Source organism: Spermophilus citellus (genome assembly GCF_964194105.1).
Source record: "Spermophilus citellus genome assembly, chromosome: 3".
NCBI lineage: Eukaryota > Metazoa > Chordata > Mammalia > Rodentia > Sciuridae > Spermophilus > Spermophilus citellus.
The window spans coordinates 2,303,305-2,324,939 of record NC_138184.1 but is presented as its reverse complement, the minus strand read 5'-3'; the positions used below and the strand labels follow the sequence as shown (position 1 = coordinate 2,324,939).

The following is a 21,635-nucleotide window of genomic DNA, read 5'->3' as shown; positions in this document are numbered from 1 at the left end:
AAACGTCCCGGGAACAGTGCGTAACCGAAGTGGCGGAACAATAACGCTGCTGCTGTCGGTTGCGAATGTTACCTGCGCCTCCAGCGCACAGCGCTACCCCTGACCTACCCTGAAGACACCGCGCCGTCCTTCCATCCCTGGACACGCGGGGGCGCTCGCGAAGCTTCCGGCCGGGGCCGCAAAGCCCCGCCCCCGATCTCCGATTGGCGGTATGAGCCGCACGTCAGCTCCTGGCCCCGCCCCGGTCCCGCCCCCGCGCGGCGGCCCCTCCCTCCGCCCTGGGCCGGCGGCGCTTGTTGTTCAGCGGCGGCGGCCGAGCTCGGCTGCTGCCTCGGGCCTCGCCGCCGCCGGTCCGCACGCGGACATGGAGCTGGAGGTGCCGGACGAGGCGGAGAGTGCCGAGGCGGGGGCCGTGCCCGCGGAGGCGGCCTGGTCGTCGGACAGCGGCGCGACGTCAGGTAACGGTGCGGCCGGCGGCGCCCCCCTCGGCGCGAATGGGCCGGCCCGCCCCCCCCCCGCCGCGGCGCAGTGGGCCCTCCCGGGCGCGGAGGGGCGCGGGGACCCGCAGCCGGCGCGCCGGAGCATTCCACTCGCGGGCGCTCGCGGGGGGCGCCGGGACGCCCCACGCCCGGCCCGGGGGACGCGTCGCGCGGGCCGCGAGGCTGCAGCGCCCCGCCCGCTCTGGGGTCCCTGGAGGGACAACCGGTCTGGGGGCGGGAGTGGGTGCGGGGCCCGGTCTGGGGCCGGTGGGTGGAGGGAGCCCCTTTTGGAGTTATGCGGGGAAGAGGGGTCCTCGCGCCTGCGGGGACCGGGTCTGGGAAGCAGGGTGGGCGAGCTGCCTCCTGCCGAGGGCGCAGAGGGGTCGGCCTCCCCTGTCTTGTGGGCGAGGGGCTGCTCTGGGTGTGCAGGGTGCTGGGGCACCCCCATGCTAATGGGCGCCTTACCTCCGAGGCGCTTCAGGGTTAGGGGTGACATTGCCCCAGATGCCACCCCCGGCCCAGAGACTTGCGATTGTCACCTTTTGGGCCTTCCCCCACAAGCAGCCACCCTGTGGCCGTGGGGGTGGAGGTGGACCTTTGCCTTGGGCAGCCTCCTGGTCCTGTCATTCCTCCTTCTGGAAGTCTCCAGACTGGGTGCCGACAATGGCTGTCCCTTCCCTTCCTGGCCTCAGCTGACTTCCCTGTGAAACAGGGGCTCTAGGGGGACTGTGTTTTGAGGTGCAGTCCGTGTCAGGGCAAGTGTCCGTCTCCCCGCTGCTGCCAGGCAGTGGTGGCGGCACCTGCTGTGCAGGCCAGGGCTTCCTTGGGCCTGGGCCTGGGCTGCATCTCGCTCGGCGGTGTGCAGAGCCCAGAGAACGGAAGGTTCCTTCTCCGTGAGGTCACAAGCTCCCACATAGGAAGTTACCGGATTTGCAGAACCCTGCCCCCCCCACCAGGCGGCCCTGGCCGAGGGTGGTGGTGTCTGCAGACACCCACGGGCATCCGAGCCCCTGCTTCCACCGGCCCCGAGCTTCCTTGGCAGGAAGGCGAGGTGGTGCTGTGCTGCCAGGGCAGGCGCCAGGGCGAGGGCGCCGCAGCCCCCGCTGCAGGTCTGAGGCTGCCCGTCCCCGCTGCAGGCCCCCGCTTCCTTCCCCACCGCCATCTGGAGCCGCCTGCTAGGTGACCCCATTTAGCCCCAGGAGCCATTCGCCCTCCTTCTTTGCTGTCACCTGGTGGCCCAGCCAGCACCAGGCGTGGAGGAGGAAGCCTGCCGGGCAGTGGGCCCCAGCTGGGTCCCTCCTCAGCCCTCCCAACTTCTGCTTGGGGCATCAGCCCTCTGCTTGGGCAGCTCAGGGACACAGCGGCCTCAGACCCACTGACCACAAGAAAGCCACGCAGCAGACATCTGCCTTATCAGGGACTCTGTGATCTGATTGGGGACAGAGAGTGGCTGATCTGAGCAGGGAGCTGGGCGATAAGGAGTGGCCTGCCCTCCTGTCCCAGAAATTCACAGAAACACGACCCACCAGTGCCAGCTGGGCACGGCTCCACGCTGTGCCCCTGGGAACCCCTTCTGCCCACCTGGGCGTGGTGACAGTCCACGCCCCTTCTTGCTGCCTGTGAGCACGCACATCAGTGGACACCCGTGAGTGGTCACGCCGCAGCGGCCCCTCCTCCCCACCAGGCTGCCTCCTGCCAGTGCCTCCGCCCGGCACCATGGCATTTGGGGCTGGAACTTTTTTATTTTAAGGGGCTGAGCAGCGTCCCTGGCCTCCTCCATGCTAGGGGCTCTCCAGCCGTGACAGCCACGTGTCCAGACGCCGTGCAGCCTGCCTGGCAGGGTCCCCACGAGGACCGCTGCGCCTCGTCTTGTGACTCGTTGCTTCTCATCTGCAGCATCTGGGCCTCTTGCCTGGTGTCTGTCCCCGGGAGGAAGCCCAGAGCAGTCCTGCTGGGTGACACTTCCAGCCTGGCCCTCCATTGCTGTGTGACTTCACCTCTGCGCATGGTCTCTGGGCGGGATGTGGGGTGGGGACCGCACTGTCTGTACCCGTTGCTGCCTGCCAAGGCCTCTGCATTTGGGGCTTCGTCCAACCCCTGCTGGGGCCTGTCCTGGAGGGTTGGCTGCTGCAGCAGGGTCACCTGTGTGTCCCTGAACATGGGCCTGTGACTGGTGCTTAGTGCTGGCACTTGGTGTCCCAGCCATGCGGGGTCGGGGTCAAGGGCAGGAAGACTGAAGAGGCACTCGGGGTTCCCGGGGCCCACCGTGGCGGTTTCGGCCAGTCTGATGGTGGGTGAAACGCTTCTCACTGGTGCTTAGAGTCTGGTCACTCTGAGGGTTCCTGGCTCCTGATGCCCAGCCTGGAACAGGCTGCCCGGCTGGCCTGTGGCAGTTACTGTGGCCACCGGCACATGGGGGCTGTCCGGGGTGCCTAGTTCACGGCCGGGCTCCGAGGATGACCGTGGGCTTGGCCTGAGCTCTGGTCTGGGTTCCTGAGCCATCCCCTGCTACCCTGTCTCCTGAGGCCGCAGAATAGTGGCCTCATCCCTGCCCCACCCCCACATCTAATCTGGTGACGAATTATGTCGGCTTTGCCTTCAGAACCAAGGCCGGGTCTGCCCACAGCTCCGCACCTCGGCCTCCACCTGGTGCAGCCACAGCCTCCACCAGTCTGCACCAGCGCCTCGGCTCCACCCCCCGCTTCCTGCCTCTTCCTCGAGACCCCTTAGGACTGGCCCCGGTCCTGCCTCCCCTGCCCACAGCCCTGCATGCGCCCACTCACTCAAGGTCAGAGGCCAAGTCCTCCCTGTAGCCCACAGAGCCCTGCATGACCTGCCCCATCCCCTCCCTGCTCCCGCCACGTGGGCTGCTCTTCCAGCTCACCAGGCTGGATCCTGCCCCAGGGCCTTTGCATGGGCTGCATCCTCTTCCTGGAATGTTCTTTTCCTGGATCTGGGTCATTGTATCCTTAGCTCCTCAGAGTTTTGCTCACTTCTGTCTCCGGCCTCCCAGGCCTCCAGCCCCTCCCTCTGCTCCTTGCTGTGTCCTCCCCACCACAGCACTGTCACCTCCCAGCATGGTTGGCTCTACAGAGCTCCTGTCCCTCAGGAGAGCTCTGGGGCGCTGCCCAGTGGGCAGCACTCCCAGGTGCCTGGCTCTGGAGCGGCGCAGCACCCCACAGGTGGACCGTGGCTCCAGGAGCACCAGGGCGGGCCCTGTGAGGTGGTGGGGTGGCAGGTGGCCTGCCGTAGAGGGCCTGCTAGGAGCCGCGTGCTGCCTGGGCGGGATGCCCTCAGTGCCTCCTCCGGGAGAGGGCAGCAGGCCTGGGTCCAGGCTGACCTGGGGCAGAGAGCTCCCAGGCACCCCTGGCCGCTTCCTGGCCGTGTGACTGACCCCAGGCCCTCCCCTTGGAGAGGCCACCCGTGGGGTGTGGAGTGCCCTCGGGGCGGCTGAGCTCCTTCCCGAGCTGTGGCCAGAGGGTCTCCCCCGCTGCCCCTGAGCGTGCAGAGGGCAGCGAGGGAGACAGGGCCAGGGTCAGCGACGGCCGCAGTGTCCAGGGAAGCTCTGTCTGCCCGGGGCCCGGACACCCGACCCACGAGGCCAGAGGTACCCAGTCTGCGCCCCAATACGTCCACCACACAGTGGGGCAGGAGAAGAGGGGGCCGGGGGGTGACGGGAGGGCAGGGCAGCAGGCGGCTGGTCTGCCGGTGGGAAGAAAAAGCGGCTGCCGGGGTGCGCGAGTCGGCGGTAGCAGCACAGCTGTGCGGAGGCCCTGTGGCAGGACGAAGTCAGTGTGGGGACAGCAGCCAGGCGGGACCTGGCAGGTAACGTGGCTCTGTTCTGGGGACAGTGAGTGGCCCTGCCAGAGGGCACCGCCTGTGTCTTAGAGGCTCCCTCTGGCCACATGGCAGGAAGGGTGCAGGGGCAGCAGGGCCCTGGAGGGTTGGGGCTGAGCCCTGGGCGGTGGCTTGGCTGCGGGCATCCCCAAGGCCAGGGCAGGGGCGCCCTTGTGGGGCGCCAAGGGCTGTGTCGGGACGCACACCCTCAGTCCTGGCAGCCCTGGCCTCTGAGCAGCGGCTTCCCTTTTTTCCTCTCCAAATGAGGCCAGCGGAGCCCGAGGGCGCCCTCGGCCAACGGCTGGCCATCAGCCCCCAGAAGCATGCTCTGGGGACCCAGTGCAGTGAGCCCAGAAAGGTCCCTGTGCTGGGGGGGTGGACGTGCAGATGCTGAGCAGAGGCCTGTGCTGAATGTCACCAGGCGGGTCAGATGGTCTCTGTCAGGAGCAGAGCCTGGTGGCCTGTGCAGCAGGTACCGGGCAGTGCAGGTGGGCACTGGTGGGGTCCAGCTGGTTGCAGGGCGGGTGCTCACCTGGCTCCCGCGTTTGCTGGGGACCCCTGGCTGACCCCGCAGGGCCACCCCTGCTCGGGGCCAAGACATCGACGTCCTTAGACCCTGGGGATCAAGGGGCAGGGTGTGTCCTGTCTTGAGCCGCCCAGGCCCCGCCGCCTGCTGTTGCTGCTGCCAGCCCTGGGGTGCGTGGTGACTTCTGGTGTCCCTTCTGGTGACTTCCAGTCTGTTCAGTGGGAATCAGGGGAGGAGCCTGGAGGCGGCTTCTCCTTTCTGACGCTCCTGTCTCCTCGGCTCCGGGAGCGGGCAGCCAGGGCTCCCTCCCCCCTCCACTAGTGACTTGTCTCTCAGAGCTGGGGAGGAGGGTCACTGCATGGGGACAGGCCCGCCTGGGTTCCGGGCCCTGGGTGGTCCTTCCTGCTTTGCAGCCAAGCAGCTCCTGGTTGATTCCCGGGAGCTCTTTGCATATGGCGCGCCCTGCCATCTGTGGCCAAGCATGGGCAGTGCGCTCCACCTCCTCTCGCGCGGGTGTTGGTTTTCCACAGTGACCAACTTTCCTCTGGGCTTCCTGGGTTTGCCGTCAGATATGGGAAGCCCTTCCCTGCGCTGGGGTTGTCTAAGGTCTCTTCCGGCTAGTGGCCCCTCTCCTGGGGGTGTCCTGGGGAAGCTCCAGGGGCTGCGCTGACCAGGCTGCTCCTGGTGGCTCTTTGCTGTCCTGGGCCGTGCTCTGGACCGTGGCTGAGGGTCCCCTGGCTGTGTTCTCCAATCCTGCGTGTCTGGACCGTGTCCTGGTGCAGCAGGGCATCTGTGTCCTTCTCGGCTGGGCAGCCGGCCCTCTCCTTGCCTCCTTGGGGCTTGGACGCCCTTCGACGTGCCGCGTGCTGCGTGGCACTGTCGTGGCTCTGGACGGAACCCAGGCCTCGTGTGCTTGGTGGGCTCTGCGCTGAGCCGCGTCGCTGGCCTGTGGATTTTCCTTGCCTTAAGGCAGTGGAGGCAGTGGCCAGAGCTGCAGCGAGCACCAGCCGCCTGCGGGGACTCCCCAGCAGCCAGCATCACTGCTGTGTGGGATTCTGCGAGGCCCGGGAGTCAGCTGTGCCCGGTGGATGGGGCAGTGTGTTTCTCCGGGAGGTGCAGCAGTGTGGAACTGGACGCTGGGTCAGAGAGCACCGCACAGCGCCCCGCCTCACTCTGCGCCGTGGCCACCCCACACCCTGCAGGCCACCTTGCCTGGGGACTGGACGGCTGAGCTAGCGGCAGCTTCAATGGTGAGACCCTAGGCGTGGGAGCCTCCCTGAGTGGCCGGAGGCCGAGCCCCAGCTCCAGGCTTGGGGCCCAGCTCTGGCAGGCCTCTCTGTCTGTGGCAGTGCCCAGCGTGTGCGCTGCGCAGGGAAGGGTCTCAGAGCCTGGGAGTCCAGATGGGGCAGCCCTGCCTGCTTGCCCTCAGGGCAGGACCTCATGGCGATGGCCTCCTGTGTCCTCCTGGCAGAGTGTGAGCCAGAGCGACCTCCCAGGGCAGGGCGGAGCCAGAGGGTCTGGGATCCAGGCCAGGATATTTTTTTCTTTTTGGTACCCAGGATTGAACCCGGGATGCCTCTCCACTGAGCCCCATCCCAGCCCTCTTAGTTTTTATGTAGACCGGGTCTCGCTGAGGCTGGTTTCGAATTCACGATCCTCCTGCCTCAGCCTCCCGAGCGTGCGCCACAGCCCCAGCCTCCTGAGAGGTGTTGCTCTCCGGGGAGCTGACTTGTCCCTGTGGTGCACTGATCCCAGCTGAAGGGATACTCGCAGCCCCTGCCACCGCCTGCCAGGCCCCACCTCTGCCTTGCTCTCTGTGCTGCGGACGGCCGCCAGGGCGGTGGGCGCACTGAGGACCCGGCTTCTGGAGCATGAGCCGGGGACTGTTCAGACCCTGCACCATGGCACCGTCCAGGCTGCCAGCAAGCAGCGAGCTTCCTGGGGACCTGCGCAGGTCGACTGGGAATGGGCCGCTGGCTCCCTCGGCCTCTTTGGTCCTCCTGCTGTCCCTGTGGCCACCCATGCTGCTCAGGAGCAAGAGCGGCCCCTGCCCGTCAGGCACTGCTAGAGGAAGCCCAGCTCCAGGAGGGGTGCCGGGAGCACCCCACCCCAGGGCCGCTGGAGGGGCGTCTGCCTCTGCTCTGCTGAGGACAGGGGTACGAGAAGTGGCCAGGCCCAGGCCCTGGGACCCTGCCCAGCAGTGCCCTTCCCGGGCCGATGGGGGGGCCGCGGAGCCCGGTGACCGGCTTCCTGTTTACCACTGGAGCCGGTGGGGAAGCACGTGTCCCCCGCCCTGTGCTGGGGGAGGGAGGTGTGACCCGTCCTGTCCCCAGGGCCTGCGCCCCCTCCCTTCCTGCCTCTGTTCCCAGGACAGCTTGAGGGGAGTCGTCCCTCAGTCTGGCCTGTCGCGCGGTCCCCAGCGTCCCTCTTGTGGGCGTGTGGCTGTCCCACACACTGTTCTGACACCGGGCCCCTCCGCCCTGGAGAGCGGGCGTCGGGGTGGGCATCCCCGCGCTCCACCTGCCTGCCGGGACCCCTGTGCAGGTCTCCACTTGCCTGGGCAGTGCCCGGGAGCTGCCCGGGAGGCCTCAGCAGCCTTCCTGGGGCTGGTGCCTGGTGGTCTAGAGCCCGTGGCCGCCCCGTGGGGCCCTGGCGTCCTTCCCCGGCCGTGGTGCCCGTGCCCCCTCCCTGGTGTCCTCTGTCGCTCAGGCCAGCGTGGAAGCCGAGGTGGGCAGGGCCCCAGTGCGCTGGACCCCGGGCACGCAGTGAGCTGCTGTCTGAGCCCCCATGAGGCCCGCCGCGGCGTTGGCTGGAGACGCCGTCCTGCGCAGGCGGCCGTCACGGGCTGGCTGGCGCCTGCTTGTCTGTGTTCTTCTCCCCAGTGCTGGGAGGGGACCCGGCACACCTGGGGTGACAGGCACGGCTGCTGCACCTGCCACCTCTGGTGTCCATCAGCTGACCCGTCGTGGGCTGTCCCCTGTGCCGCTGACCTGCAGGGCCAGCTGCCACAGCACCGAGCCTGTGTGGTGGCGGCCCCACCGAGCCCCTCCTCGGCCAGTGGGGGCAGGAGCCAGGTGGGCAGCTCTGCGGCTGACCGTGTGGGGAGTTCCTGGTCAGGTGCTCCTAGGACTCTAGAGCCGCTCGGCCCCCTCCGCTGCCACTCTGGACTCCCGCCTGCGCCTGCCGTGGCGTCCAGGGGAGCAGAGGCAGTACCTGGCCGAGCAGTGCCCCTAGGACCCATCCAGGTCCACGGGCATCCCGAGGTCATTTCTGTGGCTCCCTGGGACAGTGCCCAACCCGGCCGACAGGTGACCTATTCTCACGTTTGTGTGTCCCCCTCCCTTCCTGCCTCTGGTGGCTTCTTTGAGCGGGTCACTGCTGGCAGTGGAATCTCATCTCTGTAGATGTAGCGACCCAGGCCCAGGGGGCGCGAGGGCCAGAGAGAGGTGCCTGCCCCCCAGCCCTCAACCACAGCGCCAGGCAGCCGTCAGGCCTCATGGCCTGGGCCCTGCGTGCTGTGTGCCCCTGGGCGAGTGGCAGTTCCTCTCTGGGCATGTTGTAAGGGCAGTTGGGGTCACTGCTGCCCAGTCAGCCTCTTGTCCCCCAGGCTGGGGACATTTGCTGATGGTGCCATTTCTGCCTCATCCAATTAGCCAGAGTGGCCTGAGGCCCTCCGGGCAGAGGGGTGGCAGGCCTTCTGTGGTGGGGCACTGGGGGCCCGTGTGCACCTCTGTCCCTAGCGACTCCGTGTCCTGACCGCCACAGCCCCTGGGCTGGCAGCTCTCACCCCCATTCTTCCTCTCGAGGAGCCCTGGGGTTCCTCCTCGGGAGGGGGCAGTCCGGGCCTCTCTGTAGCCAGGTGGCCACAGGCAGAGCTGCAGGGGCAGAGTGCCTGGCCCGTGCCCTCGGGGCCTCTTGTGGTGGGGATGGCCGGTGCAGAGCCAGGCCATGAAGGGCCCTGACTGAGGGCCAGGATGGGCGGGGCGGCACCCCATGGCAGGGCCTCCCTGGTGCCAGCACTGTCCCAGCAGCCTGGTCCAACTCAGCCCCAGCCTGGCCTCCAGGAAGTCCCAGGTCTGGAGGGTGGACATGGCCTGCGGTCTGCGGGGCAGCCGGTCAGGGAGGGGTGAGGAGCGGTGCTGCCGGGCCCACGCCCCATGGCTCCCTTCCAGGAAGGCTGCGGGCACCATCCGGGTCCAGGAGTGTCCGCTGGCTCTTGCTGTGTGACCAGCCCGCGCAGGAGGGCAGAGGCTGTGAGCAGTGACCCACGTCACTGCGGTTTCCAGGCCTGGGTCCAGCAGTGGCTATCACGCAGTCAGGGCCCTGGGCTGGAGGCACGGGGCTGGCCTTGGTCTGCTGGCTCCGCACATCCTCCCGGCAGGACCCTGCGGGGTCTGAGAGCTGGGTGGACGCGGCAACGCGCCTGACCCTCGTGCCTCCAGCGGGGGCCCTGAGTTGTGGGGCGTTGGCGCTCCTGTGGCCGGCCCCCATCAGCAGCCCAGCACCCCCATGCTCCGGGGCCCAGCAGGGTTGGGCCTGGGCAGGGCCCGGGTGTGGGGAGCAGCCTCCTCCTGCTCCTCCTGCTGCCGGGGAGGCTCAGGCCTGTGGCCTGCTGGCCCTGCCCAACCGGAGGGAGGACCAGGGACCCTCCCGGCCAGGAAGGGGCGTGGTCTTCCGGCAGGTGCTTGGGGGCAGCTGCCTCCCAGACCCAGTGCTGTCAACCTCGAGCTTTCCGGTGCGTCCCCTCAGGTGCTGGAGGCCCTGGCTGCCCCGCCTGTATCCCACGCTCGAGCAGAATGACTGTGGGTGCAGAGAGACGCAGGCCAGCCACGGGGCCCGGATCAGATGAGCCTGTGATCCGAGCAGCTCTGGTGCTTTCTGTGGAACAGCTGGACCGTCTCAGGTCACACCCATGACACCAGGTGCCTGCCTTGGTGGGAGGTCAGCAAGGAGGACTGGAGCAGGTGACCACAGCCTGGGGCCCCTGGTTCTATCCAGACCTGAAGCCTGCTGCTCCAGCCTCCTCAGTTAGCCAGGGTCTGCGGGCGTCTCCTGTGGAGGGCCAGGAGCTCTTCGTTGTCCCTGGTCAGCCCACCACTGCTGGGGGTGTCTGGTGGTTGATATGAGGGAAGGGCGCGGGCTGGCTGGGGCTGGGCCCGGCGGTAGAGGCTCACCTAGCCTGTGCGAGGCCCTGGGTTCCATCCTCGGCACCACGTAAACATAAGTAAATAAAGTAAAGGTGCGGTGTCCGTCTCCAGCCAAAAAAGACCAGGTTGTGAGGCTTTGCTGGGCCTTGAGGGGCCCCTCCCCCCTTTTTCTTTCTTTGTTTGCCGGGGACTGAACCCAGGGGTGCTTCACCCTGAGCCACACCCCAGCCCTTGTGGTTTTTCATTTAGACACAGGGTCTCACCAACTTGCTTAGGGCCTCGCTAAGTTGCTGAGGCTGGCTTTGAACTCATGATCCTCCTGCCTCAGCCTCCCAAGCCGCTGGGATGGCAGGCGTGGCCACACGGCTCCCTGGTTCTGTTGAAGTCGAGACAAAACATCCTGATATTTCCACTCCCAGCCTATTTCCCCGCTGGAGGACAGGCCTGGGTGGATGGGCACTGTGTGGACAGGCTGGCCAAGCCCGCACCTGCTCCCAGGGCTCCAAGCCGGGAGCGCTGTGTCCTCCCTGCAGCCAGGGAGAGGGTGGGGCTGACCAGCTAGGGACAGGCTGGGGAGGTGTGGCCGGAGGGCTGCCCTCCACAGGGGCCTGTAGAGCAGGTGGGGTGCAGATGCGGCTGCCTTCCACAGGCCCACAGGAGTGTGGGGGGGCAGGGGGGACGGCGGGGGGACGGGAGGTGGCGGCTGGGGGGGCGGTGCTGGGGGGCCTTCACTCCAGCAGCCCTGAGGAGCTCTGCGGGCCTCAGGTGGAGGTGCCTGTGGCCCCTGCATGGGGGGCAGCCGCGGCAGAGTAGGGGCTGCCCTTCTCCTGTCCACTCCCCTCGTGGGCACTTGGCGCCCAGGTGCAGCGTGGGCGCAGGGAGCTGGTCATGGCGGGAGCTGGGCAGGCTCTGGGACCAGGCCTGAGGATGTGGGGTGTCCACTGTGTCCCAGGCCCAGCCGCATGGCAAGTGCAGGCCAGAGCTCCCTGAGGGTGCTCGGAGCAGAGCCGCGTCCAGGCTGTGCTGGCCTGGGCTGAGGCTTCATCCTCGGGGGCCCCGTCTAGGGAGGGGGACGGGTCGGGGCAGCGGGACGCCGAGTCCAACTCCCGGAGCACACTGGGCCGGGCTGGATCTGGACACTGGTCTCCCACCGTCACAGGGGCAGCAGGCAGGGTGTCCACCCCCCACCAGTCCCAGCAGGGGCAGCGCATGTGCCATGTCCTGGGCACCCAGTCCTGAGCACCCAGCCACGTCCAGGGCTCCCTGAGGCCTTTGGAACCCAGCCGCCATCTTGGTGGTGGACCCACTGTGTGCCTGGGCCCAAGTGCCAGCTTCACCTTCTCCCAGATCCTGTCCCCTGTAGCTGCAGACTGCCTGCCTCGCTGTCCCTTCCTGGGTCCCTGCCCTGACCCCTCCTCTCCAGCACACTCTCCTGGAGAGGCCCCTGGGGGAGCGAGGCTGTGGGCAGCGCGACAGCACCTGCCTGTGCCCACCCGCGGGGCCAGCGGGCCCCTTCTTTCTCCCACCCTCCGCCCTCCCTCTCCGTCCTGCGTTCCCTTTCCGTCACGGTTCTGGGATGGAGCCTGGCACTGCTGACGGACGGTCACCGCCGGCCGGCTGCTGGGTTCTCAGCCTCTCCCTCAGCCTGGAGGCGGGGTCCCGGGAACAGCAGGACCCACACGTCCTTGGTTTCTGCTTGACAAAATGCCCAGGCCCAGGCCTGCTCAGTGTCCCGGGGGGGACAGCAGCTACTGGGGTCTCAGTGCCCTTCGAGCTGGGGAATCCAGCGTGTCCCTGCTGCTCAGAGAGGACTGTCTGCACTGGGCCGGTGAAGGCCACCCGTGACAACCGTGGGGGCTGCCGGCCTGGGTCCTCCTCACAGCACACCTGCACTCGACCTCGGCGTGTCACATGGCCTACGGCCACCGTCTCCCGTGTCTTCAGCTGCGAGGCCTGGCCAGTTGGTTCTGTGGGTTTTCTGGACTCTGCCCCCCCAGTCTCCTCCTCTCTCTGTCCCCTTGCCCTGGCCAGCACCTGCACCACGCGTGGCCGGCCGGGCGTGCTTCCCCAGACTTGGGCTCCGTCCGTTTCAGGTGAGGCCAGCGTCTCCCCGCACCACCCCTTCTCTCTTCAGCTTCTTGTCTGCTCCGCTGTGCGGCTCTGGGGTGGCCCTTGGGCACGGAGGCCAGCACTCCATGGGAGGGCCGATGCCGGCCTTCCTTCCGTTTCTTGACCGCTGTCCAGCGCATGTGGCCGCTGTGCTCCTGGGGTGGAGGCCGGGGCCTCCCGCATGTAGGCGACGCTCTGCCACAGGGCTGCCCAGCCCATGTCCATGGCTGTCTTTATACGTGAGTCCATTAGAACTCCTGGGGGCCATTCTGGATGGGAGGTTTTCTGCCTGTGGCTGTGAGCAGCTCAGGTATTTCCAAAGTCCTGTGCGTGGCCACAGTGAGAAGAGGTCACTCAGCCCGGCCGTGACTGGCCCGGAGCCCACAGGTGCCCGGCTGCAGGGGGTGGGGGAAGGAGGCAGCACAGGCAGGCGGCTGAGCCAGCTCCGCACCCCGAGCCTCGCAGCTGGGATGCACCCTGGGCTGCCTCAGCCGTGGGCCAGGGAGGCGGCCTGCGTGGGTGACCAGGCCAGGGGCTGCCCGGCAAGGTCCAAGGCCTCTTGGCCAATGCCTGAGCCTCTGGCCTGCCCCGCTGGCTGGGGGCTGGTTCCCAGGAGCAGCGTCTGGGCCCTGGACCACCCCGAGCTGCTGTTCCCCACGAGAGAGGGAGCCGCGGGCAGCAGCCTCCTGGTCTGGCTGGTGCGGGCCTGGCACTCCAGATGCTGCAGGCCTCGGAGGGCGGCGTCACCGGCGTCGTGAACATCTCATCCAGGAGTTGTGGCCGCAGGGGCTCCCGCCGCGGGTCTCATCAGGGTACGGCACCCCAGGGACACTGGGCCATGTGTGGGTGTCACTACCAGGAGCTCCTGGCCTGGAGTGGGTGGAAGTCAGGGTGCTGCTCAGAGAGAGCTGGGCGGTGTCCGCAGTGCCCAGGGAGCCCCCGCTTAGCACATAGGCTTTGGGGTGCCAGGGGGCCCCACACCCTGCATGTGGTGCACTTAGGAGAGTGAGGCTGTGGCTGTGGCCGGGATCAGCAGGTGTGTGTGGGATGCGGACCGAGTGACCTCCTGTCCCCTGCTCTGTGCCTCCCGGGCGGGCCTGACACTGACAGGCAGAGCCCCCCTGCGGGTCCTGTGCCCTGCCCACCTCCTCCCCTTCCTTCCTGCCCTCAAGGCCCCTCGGCCCCCCGGGGCCTGGGTCCGATGAGGAGCTCACCCTGGCCCTGCCGACCTGGCCGGCCTCCCTGGGGTGCCGTGAGGTGGCCCGTCCAGCTGCTCTTGGCCTCAGGTTCCAGCTGAGGCCTGCTGTGCCAAGAGGCGACGTCTGTCCATCCATCAGTCAGTCAACGCACACAGGTCAGACCAGCCGGGGAACCAGGAAGGGGCCGTGGGATGGGGCAGGAGAATGGCAGGACGGAGGCTAAGGCCAGGCAGAGGTGCCTGGGAGGGTCAGGAGAGACTGAGGCAAAAGGGCCTCGTGCCCAGCAGGCAGGAGGTGGGGTGGCTGGCCGGTGCCCTGCAGGCCTGGTCAGCCCTGGCGCCAGTGCTGCTGGTGGACAAGGCGGAGCAGGGGGCTGCCCAAGGGGGCAGGGCTGGGCGGCACAGGGTCCTCGCTGGCCCTCAGGTGGGGAGCCCGGGAGGAAGGGGACCAGTCTTCAGCCCAAGCCTGGCTGTCCTGGGGGGACGCATAGCCCAGCCTCACGTGGGCGCAGCCGCCTGTAGCTTCTGCGACTATTTTTAAAATTTGATTTCCTCAAAAACAGTTGGGGGGCTGGGAGGAGCCCCGCAGGACAGTGCCCCAGGCTGCGCCGCTGCCCCCCAGCCTTCTCTGGCCCCTTGGCCCTGCCCGCCGCGGCCTTCCTGGACATCCTGGTCCCCGTCACCCTGGGCCCTGGGCCAGGGCTGTCCTCGGGCTGTTGGGCCGTGCTGCGGCTGGCACTTCTGCCAGGCGTGGGGTGCTGGGCTCCCTGCGTCTCCTCCCAGGGCTGTGGCCCGTCTGTGTTGGGAGGTGGCGGTACAGAGCCCAGGCCGGGCTGGCCCAGAGGCCCCGGCGGCCCTCACCCCACCGCCGCCCGCGGCGTCCTGCCCTCTGCCTTCCTCCTGGGCCCAGAGGCCCTTGGGAATTGTGCGGTGAGCTGCCCGCTGAGCACCCTGTCCCCACAGCACCTTCCGCCAGCACCAGCTTGGGGTGGCCACATCCCAGGGATGTCCCTCAGCCAGGAGGGCAGTCTGTTGTGTGGCTTCCTCAGAGGGGCGCCCACGTGGGGCCGAGCTCCAGCCCTGGCCTCCCCCCGGCCTGGACCTCTGCGTGGCCCAGCGGCCCCTCACTTGCAGCCATTTACACTCCAGCTGAACCCCCTGTGGCCCCACCTGGCTCTGGGCTGTGCCTACCAACTGCCACCTGCACCGCCTGGTGGTGCCCAGGGCAGGACCACAGACGGGCGTCAGGACAGCGGGAGTCCCTTCTCTCGGTTCTGGAGGCCGGAAGGCCAGCCCCGAGCTGTGGGCAGGGCCGGCCCTCAGGGGTCAGAGCGGGAACCTGCCCAGGTCCCTCCTGGCGTCGGACGGTGGCATGGAGTGTGTTCCTTGGTGGTCGTGTATCACTGTCCTGCCTCCGCCTTCCTGTGTCGTCCTCCATGAGCATCTGCGTCTGTCACTTCTCTCTGGGGACAGTCGTGGGCCACTCGGCACAGCTTCTTCCGGCTGGTCATAGCTGCTGACCCCATTCCCAGCACGGTCACCTTCTGGGGGTTCCTGGAGCACAGGACGCGGGGCCCTGGTGTGCCCGGGCCACGCAGAGCCGGGCAGCTGCCCTTCCCCAGGCCAGATCTGCCCCCGCCAGGCCTGCCAGCTGCCCATGCTTACGGGACCCCCAGGCCAGCGTCAGGGTCCCTGTTGAGGCTCACAGAGCCTGCCCTGGCCCCCGGCACCACCCGGACAGAACCGTGCCCCCACCGACCCAGTCAGGTCCCCTTTGACACATACGGGGCTGTGCCCAGCCAGGGCAGGGTGCATGGCGGGCCTTCTGTGTGCCCAGCCAGGGCAGGGCACTGACCGGCTGAGGACGCACATGACCAGGGTCACTCTGGGTATGGAAACAGGTGTGCCAGGGTTGGAGGCTCTGCAGCGACAGGCCGGCCCAAGAGGGCCAGCAGGGCAGCGCTGACCACCTGTCCCCAGTGTCCCTCCTCCTTCAGGACCCTGGGCAGGTCAGTCCCACATCCCAGGCCCCTCCTCTGCTCTCCGCGCCGCCCGCGCGCCAGGCCTTGATGAGTGGGGAGGGCCTGGGGCTGAAGCCCACTCCTCGTGCCCTGGTCCTGCCTGCCCACAGGTGGTCGTTGCCCAGTGGGAAGAGTGTGCCTGCTCCCTGGTGGCTTCGGGGAGGGGCTGTGTCTCCTTGAGGCCTGTCCCAGCACTTGGCCCTGATCAGATCCTCTCGCCTCCTTGACCATCAGTCTCCTCTTCTCAGAAGGGAGAGTTAGGAGGTCCACTCGAGGGTCCTTGGAGGAGTCCAGGCCAGGCTGCGGTCCGTGGCCTGTGCGTCAGGCCCTGGGTTCCACCTGCAGAGGCTAGCCGGTGCCTCAGGGTGAAGGCGCCACCTTCTGGTCCTGCAGCCCCTCCGTCCTGAGCCCTGGCGGACACTGCCTGGTAGCACTCCCGCACCCCCCTCCTACCCAGAGTGCCCTGCCCTGGGGCACAGACAGGCCAGGGTGGCCTCCTCCGCAGCCAGAGGCTGCCAGGGAGCAGGGCAGGATGGAGGTCCCTGGCCCTTCCTGTGCCCCTCCCTTCTGCCCACAGGGGCTGTCTGCTCAGCCCAGGGGCCCGGCCAGTTCCCACTGACCATAGCTCCCCGACTGCTGCCCTGGCCCTGGGGACCTGGCTGTGGGCTGAGCTCCCTTCTGTCACTTGATCTCCCCGTGACCCCGGGACCCAGTGTCTCGGCCGTGGTGGGTCAGGTGTGTGCCTCGACCCCTCACGGCTTCGGTGACCCAACAGTGCAGCCAGGTCCCCATGCTGCCCAAAGCTGACGGTCCCCAGCCTGGGCCACCTCTCACCTGCGCTGGGACCCCAGCCCCCAGTCCAGGGTGACGGTCCAGTCCTCGTGGCCTGCACTCTCCCGGCCACCCAGTCCACGCGGCCCGCGGCTTGCGTCTCCCTGACGTTGGCCCCTGTGGGTCTTCTAGGGTCCAGGAGCCCAGCAAGGGTCGGCCTGGCGGGGGCTCCTGGTGACGGTGGAATGGCTTGGGGGCAATTCTTGGTGATGGGATGACCAGGGAGAGGTCCTGGTGACAGTGTGGGATGACTGGGGACCGGGGGTGGCTCCTGGTGACAGTGGCAAAATGGCGGGGCATCTGCAGGCTGAATGGCGCTCTTCTCCCCTCAGGCTCGGCGCAGAAGAAGTCGGGCTCGTCCGAGGTGAGTCTCCTGGGGTGAAGAGGCAGGGCGGGGCCGTGGTCCTGGGGCGGCTCACCGTCCAGGCCGGGCGCCGTGGTGGGGCTGTGGGCAGTGAGCCCGCGTCTGCCCTGCAGCGTCGAGCGGGGACGCGCCCCGCAGGTGGTCAGGAGGGTCTGCCAGGCTGAGCCAGGCGGCCGAGGCCGGGCCTGCACCCCCTGAGCTGCAGCTTGGTCCGGGCGCTGCCATGAGTCCCGGGGAGGCCCGCGGGAGTCGTCCTCCCCAGTGTCTGTCCCTTTGCGCCCTGCCCCACCTGCCCACTCCTCTGTCCCCTCCTGGAGCTTCCCAAGTGTCCTGGATCTCAGCCATCGGTCCAGCCTGTCAGTGTCGGGAAGCCGCGTCCTGGGCAGCAGTGGGAGCCAGGCCTACTTCCCAGGAGGCCCAAGGAGCTGCCCTGACAGCTGGGCAGCAGAGCCCACGTGGCCACTGTGTGTCCACCCGGCCCTCCCCGCTCTCCGGCCCTTGGTCCCTGACAACCCCCCGGGGGCAGGGGGAGCTCTTCCACCTGGCCAGGGACTCCTGCTACACGTTCGACTTTGGGTGTGGCCCCTGAGCACCTCCAGGGCCATCTGGAGGAGTGACGTGCTGTGGGCACGGTGCCCTGGGGACTGGGGTGTCCATCCCTGGAGAGCCGCCCCCTGGTGGCCAGCGGAGAGAACCTGCTGAGCAGGGCTGGGTGGAGGCCAGGCACCCGAGGACCGGGTAGAGGTGGACGGGCTCCCTGAGTGGCACAGGATGGGCACTGGTTCAAGGTCAGTGATGGCCAGAGAGGCCATGACCTGTCTCTGCCCCTCCTCCCCACTGGCTGTGTCCCTGCAGGCTCCCCGGAACAGCAGGGAGTCCTGAGGGGTCAGTGCCTCGTGCCCACCTGCTGGGACAGCCCGGCCTGCTCCCCACACAGGGGCCTGCTCCAGAGGCACTGCCCCGGGATACGCGGCTCTCCTGAAGCCGGAGCTCCCGGCCTGGAACGCCAGGGGCCAGGCAGTGCCGCCCAAGACCTCCCCGTCCCCGTCCCCGGGGCTGCCCGTCCTGCCAGCTTGCCTCCAGCGGCCACGGGTCCCGATGCTGGTGTGAGCGCTTGCAATGTCCAGAGTCGGGCACGGTGGGCCCCTGGACGGGCCTCCTGCTCTGCCTGGAGCCCACCGTGTCCCCAGGCCCCACCTGGCCAGGGCCCGGGCTCCTATAGGCACAGTAACTGGCCCCTCGCCAGGGCTCGCAGAGCACAGGCCACCTCGGCCACTCAACTCCTGTTTCGTGGTCCCCAGGCCCCGTCAATGACAGGACAGCCCGGCCCTGGCCACGGGAAGAAGCTGGGTCATCGAGGCGTAGATGCATCTGGAGAGACCACCTACAAGAAGGTTCGTTCCTACTCTTCGAGGTGGGCTGGCTGGGGACATGCAGTGCCCAGGCTGTCTGTGTCCACTCTGGCACACGGGTCAGGTGTGGGTGTGGTACCAGGGTGCGGCCCTGGCAAAGGCTGGGCCTGAGGGAGGCCCTGTGTGCGCTGTCCTGTCAGGTGACCTGCAGGCCTGGGACGGGCGTGTGGGTCTGGACCAGGGGTGACTGGGCTTGGACTGCAGGGGACACAGAGCGAAGAGCCATGTGCTGCTCCCTGTGGGGCCTTGGCTGGCACAGGGCAGCCCAGGCGGGAACCCAAGGCCCACAGTTGGCACTGCCCACCTGCCGTCAGAGCCACAGAGCACACGCAGCCGGGTGTCACTAAGCCGTGCCCCGAGGCAGTCCTGGTGGGGCGCAGTGGCCCTGCCTGTCGACCCAGCGACTGGGCAGCTAGCGCGGAGGAGATGGCAGGCGGGAGCCCGGCCTCCGTGACTTAGCCAGACCCTGCTTCAGAACGGGACAGGGCTGCGTGTGGCTCAGTGGTGGACCCTGGGTCCAGCCCAGCACTGCAAGATAGGAGAGCGCGAGGGCAGGCGGGCTGGGGTGGCTCTGGGGGGCAGTGGCCGGCGCCTGCCTGGCTCTGTGCGGGCCTGGGCTCCATCCGGCACTAACCCGTGGCCGTGGAGGGAGCCCGCGGAGCCAGGACAGCCTGGCTGGCGTCGGGCTCCCTGGACCCCAGCAGGCGGCAGAGTCTCGATGGCACTGTGTCCCCGCAGACCACCTCCTCCACCCTGAAGGGGGCCATCCAGCTGGGCATCGGCTACACCGTGGGCAACCTGAGCTCCAAGCCCGAGCGGGATGTGCTCATGCAGGACTTCTACGTGGTGGAGAGCATCTTCTTCCCCAGGTGGGCTGGCCCGGGGCCGGGCCTGGGGCTCTCCTGGCACTCAGATGCGGCCCTGACTCAATGCCCCCACCCCCAAGACAGCAGCAGGCTCTCCTGGCATCCCGCGGCCAGGACGCGGCTGCTGCTGGACCACGGGCCTGACGCGGTGGCTTTTTAAGCTAGGATGGTGGTGCTCGGGCCGCCCGGCAGAGCCTCGCCTGGCGTGCACAAGGCCCTGGGTCCAGCCCCAGCACCACAAAAAAGGAAAGGTGGAAGCCTAAAGGTGCCTGTAGGCCATCCCTGGGGCTGGTCAGGAGGTTCCAGGGTGTTGGAGGCCATGGGCTCTTCTGGTCGCTGTGCCCTGTCATCCTCCACTTGTAGTTTCTGTAAACAGCAATTTCTTGGTGGCTGCTCAAGCTCCTGCCATCATGTCTGCATTCCAGCAGCAGGAGGGACAAGAGGAAAAGGGCCCATCAGTAAATAGCACACATCCTTCTGTGCTCCCCTCCTGTCCTACTGGCCAAGTAGTCACATGGCCATGCCCAGCTGCAAGAGGCAGTGGGGGTGTGGCCTTACCCATCCTGGCAGCCACATGCTCAGGAGCATGGTGGGCTCCATGGCTAATGAGGAGGGGCAGCCTGAGACTGGCCACAGCGTGTCTGTCCCAGCAGGAGCCCTGTGGCACTGGCGGGATCGGGTGTTCGGACATGTGGGGAAAGGCGCCCCGAAAGCCACCGGCCCTCACAGTCCCCCGCGTCCCTCTCTACAGTGAAGGCAGCAACCTCACCCCCGCCCACCACTTCCAGGACTTCCGGTTCAAGACCTACGCGCCCGTGGCCTTCCGCTACTTCCGGGAGCTCTTTGGGATCCGGCCCGACGACTACTTGGTGAGTGGGAGCCGCCCAGGGCCTGGCCAGCCGCGGGTGGGCCGGGGCCGTCCAGCTAGAGCCTGCCAGGCAGGACGCCCAAGCTCACCACGCGGGACCGTCTGCCAGCGGACAGACATTGTGGACCCTGGTCTCGTGGCCCAGCTGCCGTCCCCACGTGGGCCCCAGCCCCTCGGGCAGAGCTGACGCACCGCTTAGCTGCAGCAAGCCTGGGAACAGGTCTCGGCCTGTGCCTCGCAGGGCTGTGCGCCCTCCATCCCCTGCCGCCCTCTCTGGGCGCCTCCCTCCGCCGGAGGAGGCCAGCGGTGTCCCTGTCTTGCAGTACTCCCTGTGCAACGAGCCACTCATTGAGCTGTCCAACCCGGGCGCCAGCGGCTCCTTGTTCTACGTCACCAGTGACGACGAGTTCATCATCAAGACCGTCATGCACAAGGAGGCCGAGTTCCTGCAGAAGCTGCTGCCCGGCTACTACATGGTGCGTGGCCTGCACAGCCCCCGCCCCGCCCCGCCCCTGAGGCCCTTCACCTACAGCGGCAGGCCCAACTGGCTGTCCCCTGGCAGGGAAGAGAGGACACTCGCTGCCACTTGCCCCCAGCCCTCAGGAGTCCTGGGTCCCAGAAATCCTGTCCCTGAGCAACAGTGTCTCTGGGCTGCCCCCCGGGGCCAAGCGATGGTGACTCAGGCAGGGGGAGGGGACAGCCTCCAGCCGGTGCCTCACCAAGGAACAGCTGCTTGGGTGGGTGTGGGGTGGGCTCCATCTGCCTCTCGGCCCCTCATGACTCACACAGAAAGGGCTCAGCCCCCGGGTGGGAGAGGGCAGGATGGAGCCATGGCCCCGGATGCGGATGCAGAGTGGACGTCCCCTCCCTGGCGGAGCCCAGTGTCGGGCACGGGGACTGCCCCAGCTGCTCGGTCCAGCCTGTGCTCGGTGCCCTGCTGGGTCCTCCTCTGCTGGCACGCTCAGGGGAGCGCTGGGCTCTCCTCAGCGGGGTCCCCACCTCGGACTGTGAAGGACCAGTTGGTTTTTGCCTCGAGAGCCAGGCCTGGAGGGACAGGCCCGGGGCCCGGCCAGGGCAGACAGGGGCCAGCAGGGGCTTCACGACGAGGGCCCTCTCCTGGGACCCAGGGGCTGCGGGAGGCAGGGGTTCAGAGGCTCCGCTGATGCCCGCCACCACCTTCGTCTGGCAGAACCTGAACCAGAACCCGCGGACGCTGCTGCCCAAGTTCTACGGGCTGTACTGCGTGCAGTCGGGGGGCAAGAACATCCGCGTGGTGGTCATGAACAACGTGCTGCCGCGCGTGGTCAAGATGCACCTCAAGTTCGACCTCAAGGGCTCCACGTACAAGCGACGGGCCAGCAGGAAGGAGAAGGAGAAGAGCGCGCCCACCTACAAGGACCTGGACTTCATGCAGGACATGCCCGAGGGGCTGCTGCTGGACACCGACACCTTCAGCGCCCTGGTCAAGACGCTGCAGCGAGACTGCTTGGTGAGGCTGCCCATCCGCTGCCAGCCCATCCCCGCAGAGTCCCGGGCCCCGCATCAGGCTGCCCCGCCAGGAGCCCTCTGCTCCCCTGCCCATCAGATGGGAGCGTGCTCCATGCACCGCGGGCTGCAGTGTCCAAGTGGCCAGCCTGCACCCTACGGAGCCTGCACAGGCTGTCAGTGGAAAGAGCCGGACGTGGCTCCTGCTGTGTCCTGTGGCCTTGGCCAGGCACCCCGGCACCCCAGGCCGCCGCCTCATCAGAGCCGAGGAGCGGAGGCCCCGGCCTTCAGGAGTGAGCCTGGGTTGTGGTCCCAGCCTGACTGACTGCACCCGGCTCCCAGACCTCTCCCAGAAGGCAGCCAGACCCTCCGGAGCCTGGCAGCTCCCTGCTGTCCCCACGTCCTCTTGTCCCTGGCCTGGCTCCCCACTCCAGAGGGAGCTCGCCCTCACCTGGGCACAGGACTGTTGCTCAAGCCTGGGCGGACCCCTTG

At 68.0% G+C, this 21,635-nt stretch overlaps 1 protein-coding gene across 9 annotated transcripts in view; it reads left to right on the top strand.

Annotated features, from left to right (window-relative positions):
- The first annotated feature begins 273 nt into the window (after positions 1 to 273).
- PIP5K1C (phosphatidylinositol-4-phosphate 5-kinase type 1 gamma) overlaps positions 274 to 21,635 on the top strand; it is a 31,358-nt gene continuing 9,996 nt past the window's right edge. For 5 of the 9 annotated variants that reach the window (XM_081286086.1, XM_081286085.1, XM_081286089.1 and 2 more), the window contains exons 1-7: positions 275 to 458; positions 16,481 to 16,512; positions 17,814 to 17,906; positions 18,663 to 18,793; positions 19,542 to 19,659; positions 19,982 to 20,134; positions 20,848 to 21,147. In XM_081286086.1, coding sequence (XP_081142212.1) covers positions 365 to 458; positions 16,481 to 16,512; positions 17,814 to 17,906; positions 18,663 to 18,793; positions 19,542 to 19,659; positions 19,982 to 20,134; positions 20,848 to 21,147 — 921 coding nt within the window. In that variant the 5' untranslated portion in view covers positions 275 to 364. Of the gene's footprint in view, positions 459 to 13,285; positions 13,453 to 16,480; positions 16,513 to 17,813; positions 17,907 to 18,662; positions 18,794 to 19,541; positions 19,660 to 19,981; positions 20,135 to 20,847; positions 21,148 to 21,635 lie in introns of those variants that run through there. The other 4 variants (XM_081286083.1, XM_081286082.1, XM_081286088.1 and 1 more) reach the window with 3 other exon arrangements.